This window comes from Acomys minous (genome assembly GCF_964271855.1).
Source record: "Acomys minous genome assembly, chromosome: 10".
Lineage (NCBI taxonomy): Eukaryota > Metazoa > Chordata > Mammalia > Rodentia > Muridae > Acomys > Acomys minous.
The window spans coordinates 29,608,688-29,630,461 of record NC_140491.1 but is presented as its reverse complement, the minus strand read 5'-3'; the positions used below and the strand labels follow the sequence as shown (position 1 = coordinate 29,630,461).

Genomic DNA, 21,774 nt, shown 5'->3' with positions numbered 1-21,774 from the left:
AGTACTTTTCGTAAACTTAAGCCAAACAGTAGCATGGGCTCACATTAGGGTTTGTATAACTTAGGTAGAAAACCCAAAGAGGATTTCTTTTTCTTTATGGCTTTCTTTTATGGAGTCTAGCTTCCTCCCCCCGCCCGTCCCTTCTCCCCCTTTAAGTTTGTAACAGTTTAATAGTAAAATGGCCAACATATCTGGCTATTTACAGATAATTCATGTCTAATAGCGACTAGCAGAGACATCATTTCATTAGTATCAGGGGAACGCAGAGGAGGGCAACACAGATCTTCAGCCTTGGTGCTGCTAAATATTATGTTGAAGTTCCCTCTTCCCTATGTCTTAACCAAGTTAAAAAGATTTAGCATGCGCATTAGTGAATGTATAGGTGTAAATGACAATGTGTCAGAGTATGCCCATCTGTGTGTGGATGGTCCAGGAGGTTGCTGCATCCTTGGAGCTTCAGTGTGGCTATGGTAGCCACTTAAGATGGAAGCAATGTGAAACAACCTTCACAATGCGAATAGTGTTTTGATAAAATTGCTTTTGGCTGTAATTCAAAGATTTAGCATGGAAATTGAAATATGGGGACATATCGGATTCCTAACTTATAAAAAGGAACTTAATAATCTGAGCATCCTGAAAAGGCTTTAAAGGCACTGGCAAAGCAATCATAAATGACATTACCTCTTCTTGTTACTGACAGGTGGCCTCACACTGCCTTGTTTTTCCTAGGCATACCATCTCATCTCAAACTGTCTGAGGTGGGAGCCATCAAAGCGAACAAATGAACGAGGGAACCCTCCAGAGGATGACCACCCATGTCAACTAGGTAATGAATTTATTAGCAAGATTGTTGAATGGCAGTACTTTTTTCCCTCCTCACTTGGTCAATGCTTACCTCAAGCTCAATTTTCCCTGGGCCAAGGAGAGAAATGAGATTAGGAATACTTTTAAAATAGCATAGTCCTTCTCAGTTTTATGTGGGAACAGGTACAAGGGCTGTTAATTTTGACCAAAGATAGCAGTAGTGTGATACAGCCACGGCCTCAGTGAAGTTGCCTAACAGAACTTTCTCATCTCATATCCCCTCCTTGAGAGGCGCATGGGCCACTGGGCGTGGTAGGAAATCTGCAATGCCGTTCAAACGTTTGTGAAGTGGAGCCAGACAGAAGAGTCATGTGGGTTCACATCAGGGTTTGCACATCTGGCAAGGTGTTTAACACTCTGGTACAAACCAATGCCTGCACTGTGTGCAATGTATTCAGCTCATCAGTGCAAGCAAGGCTTTGCACTTCACAGCCACCGTGCTTATTACCTGAAATGAGAGAGCAGTGAAGACCTTAAAAGTTGCTTTATTTAAACAAAACTGATGCCAACTTTTCTATCTATATACAGACTTGATTCTGAACCAGAGCAGCAGACACACAAACTGTTCACACAGGAACTGTAACGCTTGACATGTTAAGACCAAGTTTTGTTTCTGCTCATAAAGACATTCACAGATTCAAAAGTCATTCTGAAGGCTGAACACCACCACCATACCTTCATCTTCCGGGGTAGATTATGGAAGTTCTAAAGAAAAGGGAAATGGAACTTTGGAGGGTCAATATATCTTGTTTAAGTTTAGTTTAACAGTGTGTGGCCCATGTTAGGGGCTCACAAAATGTCTTGGGTTACAGATAAAATCTGAATAAAATATAATCTATTGAGAGGACACTTAAGAGTCAGGGGCTTAAAAAAATTTTTTTTTAAACTTCTACTTGCCTGTATCATAAATATAAGATGGTCCTTTTATTTTTGGTCCCCCAAAGTAAGAAAAACTAGCTTAAAAAATAAGTTTAAAATTATTTTATAAGTACTATCAACAAAATGTAGTGACTAGAGATCCTTCAAAGTTAAAGTAAGACTACGGAAGTACCACATTCCTGTTTTCCTTCCAATCCATTAGAAATGGGGTCCTTCCACACACTCACCTACACGGCAAGCTATGTGTAAGCTCTGTGTTTGAAAAGTCAGTCACTTTCACCTTTCCCATGCTTAGGACTGCCAGGAGCCCTCTGAATTCCTCAACAAGGTTTGTAGTTCTGAAAACGGCCCCCCAAAGATTCGCTACATATTCTGCTCACTAACTCCAGACTAGTTGTTCTAGATAATACTTGAAAACCGCTGCTGCTGCAGAGTGTAAATATTCTGTTGACACTGATCTGTGGCAGCCAGAGGCCCAGCCATTGGGGACAGGGTGGGGAGGACGGGCCTGTGCAGCAGTGAGGTAGAGAAGGAGTGGACCCTATAGCCCCTCCTGCCACATTACATGAGACTCAAGTTTGAGATGGAGGGTACCAGTCTGCACCATAGATCAGACTTCAGAATGCTCTGCATTACAGAGCCACCGAGCACCAGGCACGACGAGATGCTACAATACAATGACCCACAAGGGTTGTCTACTCCCGCCTGCTCATAGGAATCAGGTCCCACCACTTACTGTGCTTTCATTTTCTAAAAATGAGATGAAACCATTGTAAAAATGTTCTTTCAAAATAAATTATTTCTAGAATATAAAAGCTTTATATTTCCCCAGCTCATGTATCATTATAAAATAGGAAATCAGAAAATTAGCAGTTGCAATTTGCATATGGTAAAAAATATTTATATGTGTACACATATATACACATATATAAAAAATGCAACTTTTAAATTAAAATTATCAATTAAGAAACTGACCAGGTATTGAATTGTACCTAAGAAAAGCCAAGTATTTATAATGAAAACCAACTTGAAAGGAGTATAATCCCAACCGGGAGAGGATATGCTAAGACTTGCCATGTGACAAGGCAAAGTCAGGATGCCTGACTACCAAGTAGATTAGAAGTCACTGGTACCATTTTCCAATCCAACCACCCCCCTTCCCCCCGTTCTGCTCACAGCATTCATCGCTAAGCCCCCAAGAATGGACAGTCTCAAAGAGGGCTGGCCTGTGACTCAGCCACCTGTGCTTGGCATGGTCAGCGTCCACTGCCTTAGCTGCCCTTGCCCAGGAAGCCCTACCCATGCAGAAGATAGGCTTTCTCCTAATGTGCAGAAGTGCCTCGGAGATTGCTACGTCTTGACACCTCTTAGTGGAGGGGAAGTCCTTCCGGCAAAGGTAAGCAAGAGAGAGCGGAGTATCTGTGGCCAAACTAGGAGCGGCCTGTTCCTCGCACTGAAAACAGGGGTAGTGTTCCTAAAGCCTCCACAGACAAGTGGGGCTCTCTTTCCATGCTGTTGACTCCTGCGGTTGCTAGTGTTCATGAGGAAAATGTTCGCACAGACATTTCGTCCCCAGGAGGACCTTATCAGAAAGAGGAAAAGGGAGACCACACCTGGCCTGGGGAGCAGCCCTATGATCCTACACTCAAGAGTGTGGTGGCATCCCTGGAGGCTCTGCATGGGTCCCCAGGTGAAAACCAGCCACGGAAGACCCTTCACAGTGGGCTTTCAAGTCCGCCTAGAATGGCACCACCAAGGCTTTTGCTTTAATGAATCTGTTCCTTGATATTTTAAAATAGTCACTTATATTTGATGGAGCATTAGATGCAGAGAACTGACTTGATTTTTACATATTTTCCCTTCTTTACCTAAAACAAAAACCAATTACATATTCCCTATCCAACTATTACCAATCAAGTTATTTTAAAAGCAAGCAAAAAGCTAAATACGGAAAATTTGTCTCGTCTTTTCCTAACACCTGTTGCTGATACATGGCCAGTGTGGCCCTGCAGAACACTGCTAGTACTCAGAGGGGGAGGGGCCGAGCAATCTAACCAAAGGGAAGACGACCCATCAAGTAGAAAAATGTAACTTCTATTATGTACCAAATACTCTGGGAGAAGTCAAAGCACAAGTGGGTGTGTGCACTAGGACAGGCTTAGCTCTTCAACAGAATCTGTCTGAGAAGCCTGTCGCCCACAAACCTGCCCCTCTAAATGGATCATGAAAGATGTGTCTACTCCTGAAAAATAAGCGCTAAGCAAGAAAGACCTCGGATTACATCCTTCCAACAGAAAGCACTAGAATTTCAGGTGCCTCCCACCTCTCCTGGTCCAGCCACAGAGCTCAGGTAAGGAAGGGGCTCTCAACCCTCTGGTGACTCTGGGGAATAAGCAACCCCCTTTCATCTACGGCACTGAGGGTATAGGGTTTGACCCTAAGCCAGGAAAAACTAGGAGAAAACCCAAACTTCAAAGACCCAATTTTTACTCATTTGCCCTTTGAAGAAAGGACATCCCAGTCTCTGGTGGCCTCTATCAAATGCCGCTGGCCGTGACTCATCCACTCTTCCTGGTCTTCATAGAGGCGCCCGCAGAACCAACACTTAAATACACACTGGGCAGGGTCATCCGGCAATGAGCCCACCACCTGGTAGTTGTTTTTATGAACCTTTTTCAGTTTCATTTTCAACATCATCTGCCTCTTCATGTGGTTGGCTTCCTCTGCATTCTGGTAGGTGAGCCGCATATGGTGTCGGCGAATACCCAGTTGACACCTAGTCCTCTCAGACAGGACAACCTTGAGGACGTTGCCTTTGTATTTGTTGATCACCTTCATCACATTCGTCACTTCAGGAGAGTCGACATCGGGATGGTTTAACACAATGACTGGCTGGTTCCGACGGGGACATTTGATCAACTGATCCGGTTTGGCAGCGATTAGTCGCAACTGCCTTGTAACCTGAAAAAAGGAAGGGTCTTTGAAACAGCGGCTGGGATCAGCCTGCATCTTGTTTTTCTTCTTGACTGAGCTCACTTGCTTGGTCTTATTCTTGCTTACTGTTAGGTTTCTAGAAATTGGCCTCCCTTGCCTGCTGCAGTCGCTGCTTCCTGGCTGTGTGCTGTACACGGGGACAATTTTCTTAGGGGTGGTACTGTAAAGAGTGTCCTCCCTTTTCAGTTTGGGCCGGAGAGAGGTCTCAAGACTTGGGGAGAGGTCGGCTGGCCCACGTTTGCAGGTCAAAGGCTGGGAGCCCGAGCCTGTCCGTTTCATAGAGCAGAATGGAAGTGGTTCTGCTTCGCTGCAGGGTATGCTGACCGGTGTGTCACAGGTAGCCTCTATGATGTGAGCATCTTCAGAGGAGTTAAGGACCCTCAACACAGCCCCTTTGGGGATCAGCACTGGAGTAGCAACAGCAGCCTTTCTGGTCACTCTGCTTTCTATTCTCCTGTCCTCACCACTGACAAACTGGGGACAGATTTGCTGTTGAGCAAGCTGCCCAATGCCAGTAACACTGCCCTCGTTCTGAGGATTTTGGAGAGGCCCCACAGAAGGGCCAGGGCCAGTAAGGGACACACTCATTTCTTGAACAGCCCTAGGAGTTGCTTTTGAAGTCAGGTTGGGGGCCTGGCCTATGGAACGTCGCTGAGCACTATTGGCAGACAAAGAGGAAGGCTTGCCACAAGACTCAATTAACTGTGCTATCTTTCTGCGCAGCAGTTCAATGGACTTTATTTTGGTCGTCGAACTATTCCACTTAATGCCCTCTGGCACATTTTCAGATCCAGAGCTCAGAGAAAACACTGATGAGATGATTGGGCCTTCAAATGCGTTCCCTGCCTTCTCAGAATTCTGCACAGGTTGATCCCCAGGCTGGTGGGGTCTCAGTTTATCTTCCCCAGTCATGTTTATGTGTAAATACTCTTTTTTCTGTGCAGAGGAAACCTGGCCTGCATTTCCCACTGCCTTGTTTTCTACCTGCTTGTCTTCCAGCTTCCTGTCAGAGGAAACCATTGTTTCCGGATGACTAATCCTATTCAGGGCCGCTTCTAAGTCATTCTCACCTACAGGCAGTAAGCCCTTCTCCCCACAGAAGGACACCTTCGCAGGCAATGAGGCAAGCGGAAGGAGCTGATGGGAGTCACTGCGGGAACCCCATCCATCTTCAGCAAGAGAAACAGCTACTTTACTCAAGAAAGGATTTGCCGTGGCGCCCGGACCACAAGAAACACTGTTTTGCACAGAGGCTGGAGAATGACCTTTTAAGGCAACAGAAGGAAGGGCTCTGGGTGGACACAAACTGTGGGTTTTCTGCAAATCTTTCATGGTACCAGAGGAGAGGAAAGAGTCTTGATGACTGTGCACACCAGAATTGGGCATGAAGAGATTGCAAGACTTTACCCACTTCACATTTCTAAGCTGTTTCTGAACCAAAGAGTGCAGCCGGTCAAGGCCCACAAACTCTCCAGTACTCCCTTCTGCCGCCAGTGACCTCACGGCTTCTGGGGAAAGCATTCTTTTCTGTCCCCCTGAGGCCTTCTCAGTCGTCACACACTCAGAAGTAACCCCATCTCTGCCCGCTTCGAGGCGGGAGTTTTCTTCCAATGGAAACAGTTTAAGCACAAGCTGCTGTGTGCCATTGACGACCTTCACATCCATCAACTGCGCTAGACAGTTGGTGGGGACCACCAGCTCCGAGGGTGCCACAATGGTCAGTGGCATACCCGGTTGCACAGGCTCCTTGGAGGGGGACAGCACTTCCACCTCAACATTCTTATTCCCCACCAGGCTCACCTCGCTTGGCTCGGACAAGGTCACTTTGTTGGGAATGCACACCACGTCCTTTTGATGCTTCTTCAGCTCAGGCAACAACATCCCGTTGTGCGCCTTGTCTTTGTGTGCGTGGAGAGAGAACCGAGACAGCTGCTCTGACAGCTTGTTTTGGAAGGCAGCCCTGGGACCAGGGGCCTTTGAGAGTTCCATGCTCTGCTTCGAGATGGTGGGTCTCTTGGGCTCCAGTTTGGTCACAGTCTTGAGTGGCCGTTTGGCACCAGCCCTCTCGTGGACCCTCCTCCTGTGCTTGACGATGTAGTCGTTGCGAATGGCACCGTAGTCACAGTACTCACACCGATAAGGGAAGATGCCGGTGTGCTTCACCAGGTGCCTCTGGAACTCCCCCTTCGTGTAGGAGATGTAGCTGCAGTGGGAGCAGATGAACTTGATCTCCTCGTGCTGCAGCGTGTGCTTTCTGTACTGCAGCGGGTCCTTTGTGGAGAAGCGACATTTATCACAGTAGTATTTGCCCGGCTTGAAGTTCCTAACCTTAAATTTATTTACAGGACTTGAGATGGCGTCAGTCTCATTTCTAACAGGAGCCGCACTGGGGTTACCGTTTGCAAAATGCAGCTGGGCGGGCCCCGCTCGAAGGCTGCATTTGAAGCAGACAAAAGCATCTTCCTTCTGGCTCTGCCCAAGGCCCTTCCTCAGGTCCTGAGGCGGGATCTTGTGGACAGTTTTGCACTGTATGCAAGTAGCAATGGTCATTGTGGCAGCCTCGGCCTCTGAGCCTTGGTACAATAAGGTTTGTGCTTCCTGCCTATCTGGCCGAGTTGCTCTATTAGAACTAGGCTGTTTGGGAGACATGGTCAAGGGACTGGGTCCACCATTCACTTGCGTGGTATACAGTTGTTCTCCAATATCCTTCATCTTCTTTATCTGCATACCCACATGGCCAACCGAAAACCAGAAAGATGTCACTCGGTGAAATCCTCTGCAGACATCCTTCCACACACCCAGTGACTGGTGGAGCAGCAGGCACTTCTCTTATGTGAATGACTAACAATCAATCACATTTTGTGTCCTTTCACAGGAAATATGAGAGCCACAGTATGACTGCTTTCAATTCTGTTTCCAGGCCAACACTACAAGAAAAAAAAACCATACAGATTAGTACAGTGGCTCAAGGGTTAGCTAAGCTACCACTACTTCCGCTGTATTGTAATGGCTCAGTGGGAACTTCCCACAGAATCCCCACACATGTGAAACTACTACACTGCAGCAACACAAACACAGCCACATGGGCAAGCCTAAACTAAAGAACAATCTCTAGCTCAGGCACTTAGAAATCTCCACTCTAGGCCAACTGTGAGCCTGAGCTACCTGGAGGAACGACATCAGCTCAGGGGTCACCTTGGACAGGGGAATGCTTTGTTTTTAACTGACCTAAGTACATTCCAACAACTTTATAGGTAGCTTCATATGAGCCTCACAAAAACATCATGCCGACACCGCCAACTCAATTTTCATGTGCCAGTTACCAAGTGGTGGAGCCAGGGCTTAAGGTCCCTCATTCACACGTGCACCTGAATTACGCCAATTCTCACACACACACCCACACACACCCACTTTGCTTCCACAAGTGGTGAGATGCCAACAACACTGACTCAAACAGTGATTTCTTTATCATCTTCAGCGGCCTCCATCAAGTGCTGGGCGCCCTCTTGGGGAGCTGGAGGGCACTGACCAAGAGATGGCTCATTGGGTAAATACAACTGGTGCCAACACTGACGGCCTGGGCTCCATGCCTAGAACCCACATGGTAGAGGGAAGAGAATGCATTCCTGAGAGCTGTTTCTGACTGCCACACATGCCCACTGGCATGTGTACATATGCAATGGTTTTAAGAATGGACAGACCACTGCCTTCCCCTTATGAAGCCACATTTGGGGGAGTGGGTCAATCATTTAGTTGTCAAATGCCAATTAAAACAAAACAAGACAAGACGCCCAAACTGGTAAAGAAATAGCAAGAAGCAAAGTGAAGGGCAGGACAAGCGCATGTGAGGAGGCTTCAGAGCTGCGTGGAGAGAGGACACCCAGGGACCGAGTTCTATGGGGGTCCAGAAAAAGGGTGTCTCAAGCAGAGAGAAGGCAAGGTCTGTAGGAAGTGGGCTTGGAGCACTTGGAGAATCAGCAACGGGTGGAGGTGGGGCTCAAAATGGAGCCAGGTGTGGTGGCGCATGCCTTTAATCTCAGCACTATGGAGGCAGAGGCAGTCATATCTCTGTGAGTTCAAGGCCAGCCTGGCCTACAAAATGAGTCCAGGACAGCCAGAGCAACACAGAGAAATTCCGTCTTGAAAAACAACAACAACAACAACAACAACAACCATCACCATAATGGTCGATATGGGGCACAGGACAATAGCTTCTCCTGTACATGTGACAGAGAGACGGGAAAGAGAGTGGGTCAACAGAATGACAGGCTCTGATTTACATCTCAGCGACAGCATCCAGTTGAAACTAGAGCCTGCAAAGGACTAACTGGCAGCAGTGGGCCATGGTGCCTTGGATTAGAACAGGAGAAGAAACATGCAGCTTTGAAAAACAACAGAGATCCCACACATAAGGACAAGCCAGGATGCCACATGCAGTCCTCTCTTTCCTGCCCAGTTCTGGTGAATGATGGTCACGTAAACCCAAAGCAACTACCAGCATGTAGTCAAGCCCCTGTACCAGACGGCATCAAGGAGACAAAGGCCTTGGGGGCTGCAAGTGCTGTCAGAACCCTCCAAAGTCAAGCGTCTGTGTATGCCAGAGGACCGTGTCTTGCATAGGATACATGAATGCTCCCAAGTGGCCAGCCTTCCTATTCCACTTTACTCTGGTGTAGATGTAGAGGCCTGTCAGGCATCAGTTGGGGAAGCAGACATACTCTTTCCTTTCCGGATCTGTAAACTGGCACATGTGAAAGGAGACAGGACCCCTAGAGCTCCTGCTATACACAAAGCAACCTCAGGCAGTGACCTATGTGCATCTGTTTTCTCGTCTACAGGGCAGAAGCCTGGACCAGGTGTCTAAGCCTGAGGCTGTTGGTCTCTGAAGTCAGATTTTATAATTTGTGAACTCGAGTATCTCCAACATGTTTCCCCCAGCAGTTTCATGCAGATGCCATCAACTGTAAGTAAGGCCCAGAGAAGCCACAGGGCCATAGAACGCAGAGGCTGAAGTCAGGGCATACGGCTCGCATCCAGTGGTCCTGAAGCTTGAGGGACCTAACAGCCACGTAAACACCGACATTCCTGGGATGCATTCCCTCTCAGGAGAGATGGAGGGCTGTTAAAACAGCTTTGGTTAAGGCACCAGGTAGCCCTGACAACAGCCTGCAGGCAGGTGAAATTGCTAGCTTCCGGACCTATTTAAGTCCTTTGAACAACCCCACCTTCGACACACTGGCTACTCTAAGCTCCCAAACCCTTTCCTCTTCAGGCAGAATTTTGTTTTCATTGTCAACAACTCAACCTGAAGTAAACAAAACAAAACAACAACAACAAAAACCCCCGCTTTCCTGTAACTTACCTTCTATTCAGACTTGCCTGTAAACAAAGGACTTTGTCGACAGGCCAACAAAGGACTTTGTTGATGGGCCAGGCCAACTAGTAACCCGCATGGCCCTTCTCTTGCCAGGCAGCTCTTGGTTCTCAGCTCTGCTCCAAAGATCTGCATCCAGTTGCTATGGCAAGGTCTACTCTCATCTGCCAGCCTCATAACCTTACAGCATGGGTAGCAATGATGCTGGGTGTGCAAATTTAAGCACTTGCCCCACACAACTTGGTTATTGATGGTTTCAATGCAGCACCTCATTGCATGAACATTAGCTAACTGGTTAGTGAAGGACCCCACTTGCAAAGCTTCCTTCAGTGGAAGAACCACACCAACCAGAATTACATTTATACATGGTCAGTTTTTTCATATCTTCATAGCCTCAAAGATTCAAGAAAGAAAACAGTTTTTCCATGCTCTTGCTTAGTCCTTTCACTTGGAGGCTCTCAATACTTTTAAACTTTAAACAGATTTAGCACGTAGGCTCATGACCATCAGGAAGAAGCAGAGAGCATCCCCAGACAATCAGGCCAGTACCAAGTGGCTGAGGAACAAGAGAGTCCTGTGATACCATCTGTGCAAAACCATCTGGGCAGTTTAGTTACGTACATTCCCCAACTTCCAAGGGGGTTACGACCCACCACAAACTGAAAACATCCTAAGTGTAACACAAATTTAACACAACCTGGCCTACAGCACAGCACAATATAGCACAGCCCACTTTCAATTAAGAACGCTTGCTTACATTAGCTGGCACACAGCTAGACAGTTTATAATACAATAACCACGTTATTTCATTTTTGAATAGCGTTCATGGCACAGTACTGACGGCTTACACTTGTGACAACTTGGTTGGCCACGAGCTCCAGGTCACAGCTGCTGCCCAACATCACCAGAGTGCTGTGCACGTGGCCAGCCGGGTTGAGAGGTCAAGAAACAAACCCAGAAGTATGGCTTCTGTTGAGTGCACCCCTCATGTACACTGTCATGAAGTCAGAGTCCTAGAGGGAGCTATCCGAGGTTGGGGACAACTTGTATTTTAAGCTGGCCTTGGTACAATACCTCTGCTTCCCACTCGTGGTGAACAAGAGAGGGGGTTTCTTTACAATTCTAGCTGATCATTGCTACCTGTGTAGCAGGTGCAGGGCAGAACACAGCTCCAGTGTGAATACCCCAAGCAAAAGGTAAGTGGGAGCAGAGCATGGGCAAAGGGCAGCGGGTGGGATGGACATGAGATCACTTCTCAGGTACTGCCAACGCCCCTGCGTGATAGCCTCCTTCATTTGGCTCACACCCAACTACCTTTTAAGCTGAATCTTTTCAGCAAGTTACTATCAATGGCCTGTAGGCCAAGGATGCCATAAGACACTGCTGACAGAGGCTGTACATGGACGCACTTCATGTGGAGGGCACCTAAGATATCAGTGGCAGAGTTCACCGACCTCCAAAGGCACAGCTCCTAGGGCACAATGTCAGTCAGTTTTTTCCTCTCAGGTAGCTCAGTACTGCCAACTTAATGGCCCAGTAGGAGAGCCATTTAACATTAAGTTGTCTGTTTCCCATAATAAATGGCTTAGCAGCATATAGAATTATCTATAGCAAAAGCCAAAGATGACGGTCATGTACCAACGTATAGGGACAATTCTGTGTGCCACAAACTTGCTCTCGGCACTGAGGTAGGGTAGGAGTTTACTTGCATGCACTATGGGTAAGGTTAAAAAAAATTTTGGAGCTCACTTATATTGATTTCTTACATATTTATTGCAGGAACACAAAGGGGGGTGGAATTTAACCTGAGGACTCAGTTCACTGAGAGCTAGTCAAGGACATGAAAGTTTGTATTCATCACTAGGAAGGAAGCATATGGCTTCCTAATGCTTATTAGTGTTCAACAGATCAGAAAGGGCCAAGTAAGACTAGGTCTCACGTTATCATTATAGAAACAATGCGGGATTTTAAACGGCAGTGCCAGCACTTGTTAGTGTGTGACCTGGGGCACACTGTTCCTTGGCCTACACCACAGGGTTGGCAGTAAGGGTACCTGCTATAAGGCAAGTGAAAGGGGTTGGGAAAGCAGGTCCCATTAAATGTTACTTTCCTTTTTTTTGTTGTTTCTGTTTTTGTTTTTTTTTTCAATACAGGGTTTCTCTGTCCTGGACTCGCTTTGTAGACCAGGCTGGCCTCGAACTCAGAGAGATCCACCTGCCTCTGTGAGTCACCTCACCCAGCTGCTACTTTTGTAATGAAATTATGCCAAGCACAGGTTCCTCAGCTGCCTGACCGTGTTTCCAGAACATAGCTGAGTCTCACTTTCAACTTAACACTGTTTGGGTGTACAGTCAAGAGTTGCCCAGGTAGAAACTACGCATCGGTTTTGGTGGTACCAGAGCAGTCATCACCACAGGACAAAGACACTGCTGGATGCACACTACTCTTGCTTTTATGTGTCAGCTACTTAACCAGGCTACCTTTCCCCATCCCCATTTGTGACAGCTCAGCCACACCATGAAACAGGCGTGCAGCAAATGTCTCCTCTAGATGTCAGTGAGAAAAGAATGTGGCTGGACACTGTGTCATACCCATTGCTGCACATGACAGATGACTGGCTATATCTTTTTTGATCAGGACGCAAACTCAAAACAGCTCTTTTTTTTTTAGGCATGCTGATCCAAGACTCCTCCCTTTGCTGAGGCTCCACCCACATTCAATCACTGGGGCAGGGATTCTGCTTAGGAACCCAAGAAGAACAAAGGAATCTGCTGGAAGATTCGCCCTTCATTGGCTGGGTCCTTTGGCAAGTGATTTCTCTCCTTTTCACTGCCAGGCAAGGGACAGTGTGCCCCTCACAAGCTGTATGTATGCATTCCTTCTGTTTATGGCTTGTCTCATCTGCCCCCTCAGTGAACCCTTTAAACACCATATAAGCCCATAATGGCTAGAAGCATGTAGATGTAAGACTGGATGCGGAAGACACCATCATTACACTTATAAACAGCATATCATCTTCCAGACCTTTAAGTAAAACAACGCCTGGGCCAGTACTTCAATGATCACAAATCAGAACTGAGCAGATGGAAAAGCAGGTGATGTCAACCATGCGGTGGACTCTTCATGCCGAACCACCTTGTACTCAGGAATGATTAAGGCTGACTGCCACCTTGATGACAAGAAGCATGTCCAAATGCCACTGAGGAACACATCGTCCCTGGGGTCCCACTGTCTTCAGAAAGCAGGTGTATAGCCAGGGCAACAGACCAGACGGTCTGACTGTCTGCTTTCTCAGTGACTGCAATTTAAAAACGCAGAGCACAGGACTTTGGGAAACCAGGGACAAAGGTCAAAGGGCAGGTAGGTCTTTGGCTTATTACATAGCTAGCCATGTGATTTTAGACTTAGCTTAGCCTGAGTTTCTGTAGTTGTAAAAAGGGACAATTTACCACATGGCTGATGTGGGGATGAATGAAAAGGAAAAAATGACAACACTTTTGGTAAGACTCCTTTAAATGTGGAGTCCAGTAAAGCTCCACTGAGAAGCAGAAACTGTAAAAAAACAAAAAACACAGAGGGCTTCAGAGGGCTTGCTCAGAAGCTAGGCGCCCCTGGGTGTCCTTCCCCAGGGGTGAAGGAGGAACTGGCTCTGCAGAGAACAAGCAGGGAACACCGAAAACAAGGGATTTTATGGGCCACTTCGCCCAACAGTTTATGAGAAAAGAAATAGTAAGACTGGGGCTAGAGTCTTTCAAGTTCAAGGCTTGTAGTTTAAATGTGAAAAAGAAAACCATTAATGAGAAGATACGCTTATTAGCATTACACACACACACACACACACACACACACACACACACACACACACACACACGACCAAGGGGTATTACAAAAAAATTCAGCCTTGAAACATTCAAAGGGCTCTAAGGTCTCTAAAGATATTTAGTATGAACACATTTTTGTATTTCCTTTTCGTCCTCAAAGGGGTGGGGTGGGGGACGACCCAAATTTGTAGAATTGATAGTTTAAAAAGAGAGAAATCTTTCCTTCTCCATGGGTATCCATTGGCTTTGCTTGCATTAAGGCAAATATGGTCTAGATAAGCCCACAGTGTTGAAAGGAAATTACTTTAGGGCTTTGAAAATGCAGCTGCCAGGGCCCTATTCCTCAAAGACTGGGATTTAATTGAGGTAGTGGCAGGGGTGAGGCAGAATCCAGACAAGAATTTATAAGGCTTCAAAAATGATTCTAATATGCAACTCAGGTTGGGAACCACCTGAATGACAGGCGCAGGAAAAGTTAGGGACGGCAAGCAGAACTTTGTCCCTTTATAGACCTCACAGTGGAGGCGGGGCTAGGCCACCACTTTCAGAGCAGTGAGGTGCCTAAACACATACGAGTCAATGCTTTGCACCTGCCCAGCAGCAAGACCTTGGGGACACTGAGGTCTCTTTGAGGTGTGGATCTTAGCAATCTGAAATTTGAATGCTCCTCTTCTCCTGCCACAATGTTTGGGCATGGCCAACTATAGATGAGGACTCTGCTAGTCCCCCCCTATATGAGATGCTGTTCTGACTGGAGCCAGAAGTAAATGGGCAAATTCAATGTAGGTCTGTTATCAGGAAGCCAACCAGGGTGCTCCCAGTGGCTGGCCGCTTGCCGATGTTACAGTACCTTGGCCCTCCTCGTCAGGAAGGGTGCCTGTAGGAGCAGGCTCATACGTTCCTGGATGCGTTTCTTAACACAACTTCAATTACCTGAGATGGTATGTGGCTTTTCAAGGTCACACTGAGGTGGAAACGGTGCTGGGCGGCATCCAGTTAAAACTCTGTCCTGTGAGCTGTGGACACAGCCAGGATCCTTGACCTCTTAGGCATGGTTCTTCCCAGGCCCAGAAGTCAAGAGTGTGGCAAGTCTCTGTGGCTCTTTCTCTCTCTTCTTTCAGCTCTTATTAGCCACTGTGGACCACAGGTCTCAGAACCTCAGGCCGTGGTGTAGACATCTATGCTCAGAAGCCAAGGGTGCCGACAACAGGCCTGAAACAGAGTCAGACACTTGGGTGTAAGTCTGGGATCTGCAAGCTATGGTCTTTTGGATACATTTTTTTTTTTTTTGACAAACCTTTAAAACATTTCCCAATGGTAGCCAGTCTAAGCCTAAAAAGGAAGGGTTTTCAGGAACCCTGTGACCTAAATGAAATGGATGGCTCCTTTCTTGGGTGTAGGGAACGTCATCAAATCCTTCCCAGGCAATCCTGTGCCTACGATTCCCACCGTGTCTGGATTAGATGGTGTACAGCCACGTTTCTGCAAGTGGCAGCAGCATGCAGGGGGAGGGGATCAAAGGCAGTTTAGGGACAATCAAGGCCGGGGAAATCCTCACTGGAAAGGATCCAGCTGACCACCATAACAGCAGACTTGGTGACGTGAAGAAAGGCCCACCACTGGACTGGCTCAGAGCATAAGGGAATGGGTGAAGAAAATGGCGGCCTTTGCAGTGACAATTGTTAACCTGCTCTTTGTTCTGCCTCTTGCACAAACACTGCCCCAGACCCTCTTACTTAAAGGCAAATAGACAAGAAAGGAAATACAGGCTTCTTTAAGTGGGCTTAAAAATGAGTGATAATTTCGGGAGGAAGGCATAGTGAAGACAAAGCTCTCTATTTTACTCTTTAATAGCCACCAGCACAACAAGGCTGGGCGTATCGAATGACCTTGTCAGGGCTAACACATCAATCCAAGATAAAAACACATTTTTAATAAACGCATGTCTTGGATAAAGGTAATGCTTACAATTAAAAAAAAAAAGCTGAATATGGCACTTCAGGCATGTAAATACTTTCTGGGCTTCCAGAATCCTTGGCAAAGCCATGCTCTCCTGTATAGCCCTGGACTAGGCTTAACTTTATGTGTGTGACTCAGAGGGACAGAGACACCTTCCCAAGCTGGCTGGCTGCTCTTCTGTAGCTAAGTGTTGCAGGCCGCTGGCACTCAAGGAATTTTCTTCTTGGGTGATTTCAACTCTCAACTTAAGGTGTAATGTTTTAAGGCCTCAAACACAATACGGAGTTTAGGGTTGGTAGGCTACTTTTCAGTTAGGACAACATACTTGATGTTTCACTTTTTTATGATAAATATCGTCCGTATCCTATTTTTTAATGGCCGAAGTGATTTAAATGGGTAGGCTAAATACCCAACAAACATAGGGGGGGGTTTTCAATATTCTCTATCTTTTTGTTTTCCCTTTTCGGGACATTAACTTCGCATTGGTTCTTTTCCCTCTTCTGCACCCTATCTGCACCCACTCCTTCAACTCTGGTCCTTAAGATCAAACTGAAAGGCTGGGATGGAGCTATCCCACAAAAGGTGCCATCAGCTCCATCCCACCCAGGATTAGGTCCTCTGTGGACAGGCTCACCCCGACACCCGTTCCAAAGACAATGCCAGCGTGGTCCTCAAGTTTATTGTTGGCGCGCTCGCAGGGATGCACGCTCTCCCGGGCGAGGCCAGGGCACCGCACAGCGCTGAGCGAGGCGCGGGTGCAAGAGCTCGCACCATCACGTCCCCTGGGGGCCGGCCAGTCGCAGATGGAGTGTCTTCCAAACGCTGAAAGCCAAAGCCGCGTCAAGCCGGCCTCAGAGGCCGAGAGGCTTTAAAAATGGCCTCCTGACGACACTTCCTGCTCGGGGCCGAGGCATCATTTAAAAAGCCGGCTCAACCGCCCGGCGCGCTGAGTCGCGGGGCTAAGCCGGCGCCGCACAAAGGCCGCAGGGTGGGCCGTGGGTCTCCGACCAAACCAGCCTAGCACGACGGGAGGCGCCTCAGCACGGAGGCGCGCACGCGGGACCGTGGAGCCACACCCAGCCTCGCCCTCCCGGATCCCGCACCGTCTCGCCCCGCCACTCACCGGGACGCCGCGGCACCTCACCGTCCCAGATCCCAGAGGACCGACAGACATCTACAACGCCGGCTACCGCCCGCAGATCGCCGCCGCCGCGCCCGCTGTAGGTCCCTACCCGGGGGGGCGGAGCCGGGCCGGCGGCGCGCGTGCGCAGTGCGGCACGACTGCAGCGGAGAGGCGGGCGCCTGAGGTTACCCCTTCACTGCCCCTGGGTTGTGGGCTCTGAGCTGGGGTCTTGAACAGAGGCGTTCACACCCACTGGGTGCAGTGCCTGCATCTCTCTGTCCTGCACGCTCCGCAGACTCCGCTGCCTGGCCCGCACTGTGTCAGGTTGGATTTGGTGCTTGCCCTCAAGGAGCTTGAAGTTCTGCAGCAAGTAAATGAAGCGACAACAAAGGGGCTCAAGAATTCAGTCATTCAACAGCTTCTTGGAGCATCCTAGTGCAGGAGATGGGCCTGCAGCCCTAGTTTTGGATACAGCTAGCTGCTGGGCCTTGGCCATGGAAGCTCCGACTCAGTCCTTTCCAAAGCTAAGGAAGATCATATTTGAAGTCTCAGGCCCCATCTAGTGCGTGTTGTGACAGTCAGAGCAGAAAAAGGTTTGATGGCAGGGCAGTCATCAGATGCTATGTGGGAGTTTGTGTCTGCCTCCGGAGTTTCAATACTGTCTGCGGGTAAATGGCCCTTGTCCACACAGGCACACGCCTACGGTCTACGAGAGAAAAGACAGCCTCAAATCCTCTCACTCTGAGGGAAGAAGGGAATCATATGGCCCTACAGTATGTCACTCTGATGCTGCTGCTCACAATAAAACTGTCCCCCTCACCCCCCCAGCAAGGAGAGATGGTGGCATAGGGGCAGCACCACTGTGAAGTACAGACCCTCCATAGACAACAGCCAGAAGTTACCGCCGAAGCTCTAGAAAGAAAAGCCAGTTCTTTGCCCTAGGTGTTTGAGGTCAGCTCTTAGCTATTGGCAAGATGCTGGGAGGATGATACAGGGGCTTTGGCAAAAATATAATCTGGATGAATGGAGTTTGAGAAGGGCAGGTGGCCACAGTGGGCAAGCCCCCAGCCCGCAAAGGGGCTGCTGCTGGAGATAGAAAGTCGGGCAGAGAGCAAGTCTTTGTCCTCTGTGAGGCAATGCATTGGACCACACCCTGATAAGGGAGCTACCTACTCCTGTTCTGCCCCCCCCCCACCTCCCTCCGGCTAAGTAAACTAAGGGATTTATTCTCAGGGAAAAACAAAATAAAATAAAAACAACAAAGACCCAAATGGGTTCAGAGTTCCAAGTCTCCCTTAAGAGTAAGGCTAATGATGAGCAGAAGATTGAGAACGTATCCTGGTCAAGTCTGAGGACCTCTAGTGACACAAGGAACCACACTCAGGAAAATCAGTTATGCACTGGAGAACCAGAAGTCCAAGTGCCATGTTTCCTTAATATTCCCACCCATACATCACAGCCCCACCTTCTTTAGCCACATAGAACTGAGAGAAGGCTGTCTAGACACTTCCTTGAGTTACTATAGGCCTGCTGCTTAGCCTGCCTGAGCCTTGGTTTCTCACGTAAAATTTGGTCAACACTAGAACCTTCCCCACATGTAGAGGAATGCTAATTCAGAACACGGTTGTTCTGGCAAGAGAGCACATCCAAAGACCTTCTGGGTCTATGGGATCCAGCTGGAAAAAGAAAAGAGATAACAACGAAAGATCTTCTAGGTCTGTGTGATCGGGCTGGAATGCAAACACACCTTTAATCCAGGCAAACAGATCCGAGTTCAAGGCCAGCCTGGTATAGAGCAAGTTTCAGGTAAAGAAAAGCTTAGTCCTGGTGTGGTGGTACATACTTTTAATCCCAAACAATGAAGGTCAAGTTAGCTTGTAGAAGGAAGCACCCATGTTTGAAAGTGATATCTAATTGAGTGGTAGAAAAGGTGATGAATCAGAGATCTGACAGAATAGGATATGCCCAACTCCCACAAGAAAAGAGAGGAAAGGGAAGCTATTTAAGAGGCACTTTTACCAGGGCAGTAATAGATAGGTTACACAGAGAGAAACTCAGATGAAGATGGAACAAGCAAGAAAATGAGAAGAAGCCAGAAGAATAAAGCAGATTGCTGAGTTAGTTTGAGGCCAAGCAGAGCAATTCTGGCCCTAGAGAGAAGCCAGATGAAATAAGTCAGCTGGGAGAAGAGTTTGAGCCAGTCTGGGCCAGAACAGCTGGGTTGAGCCAGCCAGCCCAGAGCTCAGAAAGAACAAGTAAGGCTGAGCTCATTAAGCAGTAAGTCTCAGAGGCTGAAAACATTCTAGGCCTAGGTTAGACTGTCCAGAGACTAGAAGCTTCCAGGAGCAGGAAGGAGGCAGTAAGCCTCCCAGACAACAATCGAAACAGGCGAATAAAAGTTTTTCCATCCACAGGCAGCTGTCTGTGTTTAACAAGACAAGAGTCTAGACTAGCAGTTTTCAACCTGTGGATTATGACCTGCATTCCAGGTATTTACATTGCGATTTATAACAGTAGTAGCAAAATTACAGTTATGAAGTAGTAATGAAATAATTTTATGGTGAGAGGCCAAAACATGAGAAACTGTATTAACGAGGCACAGCATTAGGAAGGTTGAGAACCATTGGTTTATACTGTCATAATCTCTGGCAGTTGAGAAGGGTCTGTAAACTCTCCCAATTCTCAGACACCCCAGTGTGGTAAGGTAAAGTGGTTTCCAGAGGGTCTGGAGAAGGAATACTTGTAGCTTGGGAAAGGGTCAGGCTGGGACATAGACTAGGCTTCATGAAAGCATGAACGTGGAAAGTGTTGCTCCTCAAGGGTCTTTTGATGGGGAGCAAGATGAGTTAATCAGAAATTCTAAGCTGCATCCTTACGATGCTGCCACTCACACTGTCTCCCCCACCCTATTCTCCACTCTTTGGAATAATTTGCCCAGGATCTTTTTTTGTTCAAGATCCCTTCTGGGCTTGGGCGGTGGTGGTGCACGCCTTTAATCCCAGCACTGAGAAGGCAGAGGCAGGTGGAGTTCCAGGGCATCCAGGGCTACACAGAGAAACCCTGTCTCGAAAAACGAAAACAAAACAAAACAAAAGTCCCTTCTGATGTGGACTGAATTATGTTCTATAGAAAGATGCCAATGCCCTCTGCCGTGTTTCCTTGTGAATGTGGCCTCATTGGGAAATAGTCCTTATGCACAAAACCATATTAAACTGAGGTCATTAGGGTGGGCCCTTGAACAGTATGGCAGGTGTCTTTGGAAGAAGAGGAAATGAGAAGCCAGGAAAGACCTAGTTACATGGGAGATGGTATTGAAAACAGGCAGAGACTGGGGTAACAGCTAAATAGTCAATCAAAACTAGCAGAGGCCATCAGTTGCCACAAAAGCTTTGGAGGGAGCACGGCCGGGCTGACAGTTTGAGCCTATCAGATTTGTTTTGTTTGAGACACGGTCTCTGTGTAGCCCTAGCTAGCCTGGAATTCAATGTGTAGACCAGGCTGGCCTCCAACTCAGAGGAACCCCCACTTGCCTTTGCCTCTCAAGTGCTGGGATTAGAGGTGAGTGCCACTGCAGCCTCCTGCTCCTAACCTGCAGAAGTCCCACAAGCCTTCAGAACCGAGCAGCTGCCCTGGCTTGTAAGAGAGCTGTGAATGAACCAGTCTGGCTGTTAAGAGAGCAGAACTTCAGCCGGAGGAGGTTGGCCTTCCCACAGGCGACATCCCCTTTGGGCAAGGTCTTGGCCACAGAAACCTGTACAGTAGTGCTCTGGGCCAAGGGGGAAACAAGATTGGGTAGTCGGATTGGAAAGAGGGCAAAGCAGGATGAGGGATGACAGTGGGGCGCTAGCAGGCTCCCTGAAGGGCGATGTCTGGTGGTCTGCAGATGAAAAGAGCCTTCCTTGGCAGGAGGAGCAAGCAGGAAGGCTCTGAAAAGGAGAGCAGGAGTTGTGAGTGTTTGGGGAAGAGAAGGAAGAACAGTGTGGATTTAGATCTTTCGAGCACTTGAAAGCTCTGCCTTCAGGAGTTTTTTTTGAACTCTGCTAAGAACACGTAGGCCAAAAAGATGCCCATCCATGAGCCTTTGCGTCCTGTCAGCCTTGCCCTAGCTCTCTATTTCTTTACTACACCCCACACCAGCTAGTTTAAATTTCTCTAGTGGCCGCTAACACTCCCGAATACAACGTGACTAAGTCTCCAATGTCCCTTAGGAAAAAGCCAGTCTCTTGCACACAGGCCACAGTGTTCACAGTAGCGTTCTCATGCAGACACTATAAATCTCAGATGTTTTAAGACTGCATAAATCAAAAAGATCCACAGGAGCAACCTGCCCCACGTTTTTCAGACATTTCACACATTTCTAGTAGTTTCTTCCTGTCCAAGTTTGCTCACCTGTGAAAGAGATACAAAGCTCTTTTCGCCCAGGGTCCTCAAATTGGCACATTACAGACCGAGGGCTCAATCTTATTGGCTATTCTCGAAGTCAATCGCGAGACAAGGGCAACAGACTCTGTAGGCTTTGTTCCCAGCTGTGTGGCCCAGGGCAAGTTACCTCGAGTCTCTTTGATGCTGTTCCCAGGAGCAGATTTCCCTTGGGGATGTCCAGGCGCCGGGTGTGTGGACCACCTTCCTGCCGCCCTCTCTCGCTGGGCCTTAGGGCTCCAGTCTCTTTGAGTGTACCCAAAGGCGCAACTCCTGGAGCTGCTGGAGCGTGCAGTGATAGTCGCATCGGGCATGCGCGGCGGGTGGAAGAGGAGACACGG

At 48.0% G+C, this 21,774-nt stretch overlaps 1 protein-coding gene across 4 annotated transcripts; it reads right to left on the bottom strand.

Annotated features, from left to right (window-relative positions):
• Nucleotides 1-837: 837 nt before the first annotated feature.
• On the bottom strand, nucleotides 838-21,751 carry ZNF518B (zinc finger protein 518B). Of its 4 annotated transcripts, XM_084798061.1 has the most exons (4): nucleotides 17,015-17,693; nucleotides 14,866-15,144; nucleotides 4,234-7,664; nucleotides 838-1,312 (listed from the first exon to the last, which is right to left on the bottom strand). In XM_084798061.1, exon 3 carries the CDS (start codon nucleotides 7,462-7,464, stop codon nucleotides 4,234-4,236), a length of 3,231 nt encoding a protein of 1,076 aa, XP_084654187.1. In that variant the 5' UTR covers nucleotides 7,465-7,664; nucleotides 14,866-15,144; nucleotides 17,015-17,693; the 3' UTR covers nucleotides 838-1,312. The 4 variants fall into 4 exon arrangements, with proteins under 4 accessions (XP_084654187.1, XP_084654186.1, XP_084654188.1 ...); XM_084798060.1 differs by lacking the exons at nucleotides 838-1,312; nucleotides 17,015-17,693 and adding an exon at nucleotides 21,564-21,751 and having other exon boundaries at nucleotides 1,334-7,664; XM_084798062.1 differs by lacking the exons at nucleotides 838-1,312; nucleotides 17,015-17,693 and adding an exon at nucleotides 21,404-21,521 and having other exon boundaries at nucleotides 1,334-7,664.
• Between the last annotated feature and the right edge of the window lie 23 nt (nucleotides 21,752-21,774).

Coding starts and splice junctions, on each gene's coding strand:
- ZNF518B (XM_084798060.1), bottom strand. CDS start 7,464: ATGCAGATAAAGAAGATGAAGGATATTGGAGAACAACTGTATACCACG.